This window comes from Cebus imitator, unplaced genomic scaffold, assembly GCF_001604975.1.
Source record: "Cebus imitator isolate Cc_AM_T3 unplaced genomic scaffold, Cebus_imitator-1.0 Scaffold106, whole genome shotgun sequence".
Lineage (NCBI taxonomy): Eukaryota > Metazoa > Chordata > Mammalia > Primates > Cebidae > Cebus > Cebus imitator.
This window is the reverse complement of record NW_016107421.1, coordinates 4,419,232-4,426,483: the sequence shown is the minus strand read 5'-3', so window position 1 is coordinate 4,426,483 and position 7,252 is coordinate 4,419,232. Positions and strand designations below refer to the sequence as shown.

General features: G+C 45.4%; 1 protein-coding gene across 1 annotated transcript in view; it reads left to right on the top strand.

Annotated features, from left to right (window-relative positions):
- Positions 1-7,252, top strand: part of COL6A3 (collagen type VI alpha 3 chain) — a 98,769-nt gene that overhangs the window by 44,913 nt on the left and 46,604 nt on the right. Inside the window, exons 10-14 of the mRNA XM_017537744.2 lie at positions 272-886; positions 2,140-2,739; positions 3,390-3,727; positions 5,205-5,283; positions 6,239-6,384. Coding sequence (XP_017393233.1) covers positions 272-886; positions 2,140-2,739; positions 3,390-3,727; positions 5,205-5,283; positions 6,239-6,384 — 1,778 coding nt within the window. The remainder of the gene's footprint in view (positions 1-271; positions 887-2,139; positions 2,740-3,389; positions 3,728-5,204; positions 5,284-6,238; positions 6,385-7,252) is intronic.

Here is a 7,252-nt window from a genome sequence, read left to right as displayed (position 1 = left end):
ATGCCAGATGTAGGTGATGGGGAGGAAGGCAGCAAATCACACTGCCACGTGTGTACCTATGCAGCAACCTTGCATGTTCTTCACATGTACCCCAAAACCTAAAATGCAATAAAATAAATAAATGGAAAACAAACAAAAAAACCCCAAAAGGCCCAAGATACAAAGAACACATGCATCTTGGGATGTAATTTTAAGGTTGATTAAGATTATGGTGCAAAGTGCATACCTACTTTCACACTGAACGTTTCCCTTTTTCTTCTTTGCTCGGCAGCAGTTGAGGGCGATGCTGCAGACATCGTCTTTCTGATCGACAGCTCTGAGGGCGTTAGGTCCGAGGGCTTTGCACATATTCGAGATTTTGTTATCAGGATTGTTCGAAGACTCAACATTGGCCCCAGTAAAGTGAGAGTTGGAGTTGTGCAGTTCAGCAATGATGTCTTCCCAGAATTCTACCTGAAGACCTACAGATCCCAGGTCCCAGTGCTGGAGGCCATACGGCGCCTGAGGCTCAGAGGGGGGTCTCCACTGAACACTGGCAAGGCTCTGGAATTTGTGGCGAGAAATTTCTTTGTTAAGTCTGCGGGGAGCCGCATAGAAGACGGGGTGCCCCAACACCTGGTCCTGGTCCTGGGCGGAAAATCCCAGGATGACGTGTCCAGGTTTGCCCAGGTGATCCGTTCCTCGGGAATTGTGAGTTTAGGGGTAGGAGACCGGAACATCGACAGAACAGAGCTGCAGACCATCACCAATGACCCCAGACTGGTCTTCACAGTGCGAGAGTTCAGAGACCTTCCCAACATAGAAGAAAGGATCATGAACTCGTTTGCACCCTCCGCAGCCACTCCTGCACCTCCTGGGGTGGACATCCCATCTCCTTCACTGCCAGGTATGTGCTGTGTGACCCAAGACTATAGAGTGTGACATCAACATTTTTTTAATTAAAGAAGTAATCAGTAGTCGTTTTTAATACGTTTCCCCTCTCAAGGTTGTTTCTGCAGATAATATTAGAAATTAAATTCTGGAAAAGTAGTTCCATTGAAATTGCAGAGGGAATCATATTGTTGATCTTCCATCACTCCTGAGACTGATCATAGCCCCATTGAAGGGTCCTATGATGTTACATTGAATTAATTAATTACAAACTCATTGGCTTTCAGAATAGGATGGCATCTTTGAAATCACCCAGTCCATGCTCCACTAAACATGACTTTGAAGTTGGCCCATGCCCAGTGGCCAGATGCCCACCATAGTCCCGGTCCCCTCATTCCTTGCCCCAGAGGGACAGTCAGGGAGCACTTCCCGGGAGGACATGCAGCCGTCCACCTCAGCTACTACCCTGTGCTCCTGGTTCTTAGGTTTGGGGCTACGGGAACAAAGCGGATCTCTCCACCAGCCCATATTTTTCTTTACCCCTCCTCCAGGCAGGCACAATGTAGACATCTGAAGCAAACCATTAGGGTTTGTTCTCCAAGAGGGAGCCGTATGTCTGTTTCCCTAGCTCACTGCTCCCCTCCTGGCTGCCTGTGGCACATCTCACATCCCTCACACTGTCTTCAGTACTTCCTCCTCTGTACTTCAATCTCAATCGCTTGATTATAATCAAGAGATTACCCACCACACCACTGATTTTCAGCTGGCTCCTACAAAGCTCTCAGATCATCCTCCAAAGGCTATTTTCCAATCTGTTTCTCCCGGTTCTTCCTTGCCCTGCCTCTAACACACCTCTCTCCACTTCCAGGCACTGTTTAAATTTTTGACCACAGAGGGAGTGTCTAGTGGCATTTCCTAAAATACCTGAGCTCACAGATGCCAAAGCCAGGTTCCTATTGAATTCTCGTCACAATGCCATTTTGCATGGGATAACTGAAGTTCTCTGTCACTGAGTTTTCACAGAGTGTGATATCAAATAATTTTTCTCCTTCTTGTTTAGATGATTTCTCACTCACCTTGTATTTAGCATTTTTGGGAGCTGCAAATTCAGGAACTGGAGATTAGAGAGGCATGGATTTGAGTGAAGGTTTTACTATGAATAACTTATTAGAAAAGTCTTATTTCAGTTATTTAATTTTACCTTTTGTGTAGTTATGTCCTGGGCCTGGAAACTCAATCTCTGCTTATTTTCACTTTGATCACTTCTAGAGAAGAAGAAAGCAGACATTGTGTTCCTGTTGGATGGATCCATCAACTTCAGGCGGGACAGTTTCCAGGAAGTGCTTCGTTTTGTGTCTGAAATCGTGGACACAGTTTATGAAGACGGTGACTCCATCCAAGTGGGGCTGGTCCAGTATAACTCTGACCCCACCGACGAATTCTTCCTGAGGGACTTCTCCACCAAGAGGCAGATCATCGACGCCATCAACAAAGTGGTCTACAAAGGGGGCAGACATGCCAACACCAGGGTGGGCCTGGAGCACCTGCGGGTGAACCACTTTGTGCCCGAGGCGGGCAGCCGCCTGGAGCAGCGCGTCCCTCAGATTGCCTTCGTGGTCACGGGAGGAAAGTCAGTGGAAGATGCGCAGCATGTGAGCCTGGCCCTCACCCAGAGGGGGGTCAAAGTGTTTGCTGTTGGTGTGAGGAATATCGACTCGGAGGAGGTCGGAAAGATAGCATCTAACAGTGCCACAGCGTTCCGTGTGGGCAACGTCCAGGAGCTGTCCGAACTGAGCGAGCAAGTTTTGGAAACTCTGCACGATGCGATGCACGAAACCTTGTGCCCTGGTGTGACCGACGTTGCCAGAGGTAACTCCCATTCTGTGCATATTTTCCACCCTTTCCTGTTGAGGCTTGTGCCTCTTTAACTGTCTGGTCCCCAGCGCTGACCTCTGGAGTCCTTTGGCATTTGGTTGCTTCGCACATTTACTTTTACCCACCTGAACTGGTCCTGACACCCACCTCACTGCTACCATAGGGTGTTCTTCCAAGATAAGAGAAGAAGTCTATTGTACCTTGCTTTTATAAGATTTAGTTTTCTCTCCATTCTTTAATCCCTCAAGCAATTCAGATTTATTGATTCCTGTATCTAATTATAGATTTATTAGATCAAGTATTTGAGATTAGAGTATTTGGTTTTCAAGCGCTTTTAATTTAAAGCACAAAGTTGGGACACATCTAAACACAGATGGTGTATTGTCACATGAAAGTTAATTAACAACACCAAAAAAGCCAACTTTTAAAAATAGCTTATAATTTGGCATCTAACAGTGATCCTCGTTTCTCTCTGTGAGAGGGGTAGATCAAATTGCTTCTCAAAGCTCACACACACAGCATCTCATTTTACACTTGAGTGTGATGCCCTGGTCCTCTGCCTGGGTTGTCCCTGTTGCTGGTGTAGGTAGAGTTCATTTCCCGGCCTCATCTTAGAGCTCATTACCTGTATTTCTCCTTTCCAGCTTGTAATCTGGATGTGATTCTGGGGTTTGATGGTTCCAGAGACCAGAATGTATTTGTGGCCCAGAAGGGCTTTGAGTCCAAGGTGGATGCCATCTTGAACAGAATCAGCCAGATGCACAGGGTCAGCTGCAGTGGTGGCCGCTCCCCCACGGTGCGCGTGTCGGTGGTGGCCAACACGCCCTCAGGGCCAGTGGAGGCCTTTGACTTTGACGAGTACCAGCCAGAGATGCTTGAGAAGTTCCGGAGCATGCGCAGCCAGCACCCCTATGTCCTCACGGCGGACACGCTGAAGGTCTATCAGAACAAGTTCAGACAGTCCTCGCCGGACAGCGTGAAGGTCCGTGAGTCCCCTTTGTTCAGGTGCTCCCTAGGCAATTTCCAGATTTTTACTGTAAAGGAGGAAGCTTGTTCCCCCAAGTTAAATCCTCTGCATGTTTAACTGGGTTGTTAGTGCCTATATGGAAAAGTCCCTTATTTATTAACTGATCTGATGTCATGTGCTGTCTTCCTTATTGTGGTAGTCTTACTTGAGCTCTTAAAAAATCCTGGAAATCAGTAGTTAAACTTGAGTGAGTTGAATTTGTGATGGATTTATGTTTAATTATAGTCCTACCAATTAAATGAGTCAGCTATGTTCTCCACTTAGATTTCTCTGTGTGTGTGCATGCATGCATGTGTGTACATATTTACCTATATAGCGTGTAAACATACACACCATGTGAGTTTGTTAGGGGTATGATCATTAAGTACTACAGACTGGCTGGCTTTTGCAACAGACATTTATTTTCTCACAGCCTTGGAGGCTTGATATCCTCCAGGTGTTGGCAGGGCCGTTCCTCTGGAGTCCTCTCTGCTTGGCTTGTAGGCGGCAGTCTTCTCTCTGTGTCTCCACATGGCCTTCTGTCTGTGCATGTCTGTGTCCTTTCTCCTAAAACAACATCAGTCATACCGGATTAGGGTCCACTCTAATGATCTCACTAACCTCTTTAAAGACCCTATCTATCTCCAAAGACAGTCCCATTCTGTTGGTACTTGGGGTGAGGACTTAACATGCAAATTTCAAGGGGACACAATTTAGCCCATAACACATGCACACACATGCATCCACACATGCATGCACACACATGTAAGCACATGCATGCACACATGCACAAACATGCACACAGGCATGCACAATGTATACATACATTTACTTATACATGAACACACACATGCACACATATGCACATATGCATATTCCCATGCCCACGCACACACATGCATGCATGTATATACATGCACACACACACCCTGCATGCACACATGGGCACCCACACACATGCACCCACACATGCATGCACACATACGCACCCACACAGTACACCCACATCCCCACACATGCACAGTGTACCCACACACATGCAAGCACACATGTACAATGCACTCACATGTGTGCACACACATGCACACATGCATGTATGTACACACCCACACACACCCACACACATGCACACACGTGCTTGCACACATGCACATGACTTCTAAAAACGACATCTTAGAAATATGAGAATGAGATAAATGGCTTTTATTGTCATTGCTGCTTGTCTTTTTTGTTTTTTTTTAAATAAATTAAGCACTCAAATATATTCCCGAATTTTCAGTGCAATATCAAAGGCCTGTGAACATGGGTAATCATTCCTCAACTTGGCCGTCAGTTTCCAGTTTCCTTAAGTGTAAAACGAAGGCTTTGAGACAGCAAATCTCTCAGTTTTCTATCAGCAGTCTGTGATGCTCCTTTTAGTTTGCATGGGGTTTGACAGCTCTCTTGTCTTCAGGTGGTCATTCATTTCACTGATGGAGCAGATGGAGATCTGGCTGATTTACACAGAACATCTGACGACCTCCGCCAAGAAGGTAGGTGCCAAGGCTTTCTAAACACGAGAAGTCAATCCAGCTGAGGTGGGTGTGCCGCTCTGCTGGAGAGAAACTTTTCTGTTAATGCAGTCCCCCGAGGGACCAGCGTGTCCTGGGAGGCTCTTCCTCCTGGCGTCGTGGCCCTTCGCCACCCACTTGAAGCTGTGGGATGGAGCTAACAAAAATTCCTTCAATACTTAGACAGCTTTACTGCTGTGTTATGGCCCTTCAGGTGGTAGAATGTGCAGAAATCATGATGCTTTTGCAAAAGATCATGAAGTATTGATTTGTTTAGCTTCATCCTATAAACTAGGAATTAATTACTAACAAAAATACATTGCTCTATTTTTGGTTTGCAGTTATCACAGTTCAACATTTAATAATAATACAAAGAAAATAATGTAAGCAATGATGTAGCAAACAGAAGGTGACTGGAAAGCAGCCATGCCTGTTGTCAGACGTGGTATTTGACTGTTCACTTGCTTTGGTATTTGGTAGCACTGACTATCAGAAAGTGGATGCCAACACCAAAGGTTTAAGAAGAATTTACAGAGGTGCAATTTATCATAAGAATGTTCTATTTATTAGCTTGCTTTTCCCAAGCAATGGAGATGAGACTGCTATCATCTGATTTTGGAGGTGTTAGTATGTCAGTTCTTCCCACAGCATGCTCACGTTACAGAAGGCCAGAGTTTGAGAACTCACGCATGAATATACTTCATGGATGCCACTTCCTTTACTTTTAGTAATAGGTTTAGTTCTCGACATACCTGAAATAATTATTCAGTGGAGTCCAAAGTTTCAGTATTTCAACTGTTCAGAGTAGCCAATTAACTTGATTAAATATATTTAAGTTAAAAGCTAAATTTTACACTGAAGTTTTCTTTAAAAATGTAGTCAGGAAAAAAAGACATTGCCGTTCCCACGTGCCTAGGTGAGGCATCTTTTTTTGCAGGTGTCCGTGCTTTGATCCTGGTGGGCCTTGAACGAGTGGCCAACTTGGAGAATCTGATGCATCTGGAGTTTGGGCGAGGGTTCATGTATGACAGGCCCCTGAGGCTTAACTTGCTGGACTTGGATTATGAACTAGCGGAGCAGCTTGTGAGTTTTTTTGATGTCTGTATACACAAACCAGTTTAGATACCACCATTTTTGGCATTTCAAGAGAATGAAGTTAATTATCACCAGGTGAATGGGGAATGGGTGCCTTGGTGGATATTTAAGTTTATTTAATTCACCTAATTCCTTGTTGCCATAACATGTGTGAATCTGGAAATGGAAATAGCAAATCGCTGGAAAAACAGCAAACTGGAAGGGGGCTCTAGGCACTCTGAGGTTGTGGCCTTAGCATTTCCTCTGCTCTCTTAACAACAGCCTCCTTTAACACCATCGCTGGGATGCAAGCCATCGAGATTGGCCATCCTCAAACAGGAAACCATGTCAAGCACATCTGAAACCCTGCATGATAAAAACAAGAACATGCAGGAAAAGAAAGGCCATTTATGGGTGGAGAAGTGCTTTAATTGCTTTCTCTAGTTTCCCTTAGAGTCAATGAAGCGTCCCTCAGAGGCTTCCTAATCCTCCCAGGGCCAGCCTCTCTCAGCTGGAGGAGTGACTTCCTGGTTTGGACTGGGAATGGAGCTTTTGGGAGGTGTGGGGCTTTGCTGTGATCTCAGAGGTTCTTTGGTGGTAGCAAGAGTGGACTGTGGCTGTAAGAATGGGATGACTGGACTCTGCTCCTTCCTTTCTTCCCTACCTCTTCACAGGGCCAGAATTAGGATTTTTTTTTTTTTAATTGGGTGGAAGTAGATTGAGTTAGTTCACAAATCTGGGATATGGGAGAGAGTGAAAGCTCTTGGAAGCTCATTGTAAGAAAGTGCATGTGCCCACCATTAGCTTAGCAGATGGAAATGTATTTGAGGCATGCCCTGATCTGCATAAGGTCAGGGACCGCATGGGATGAGAATGT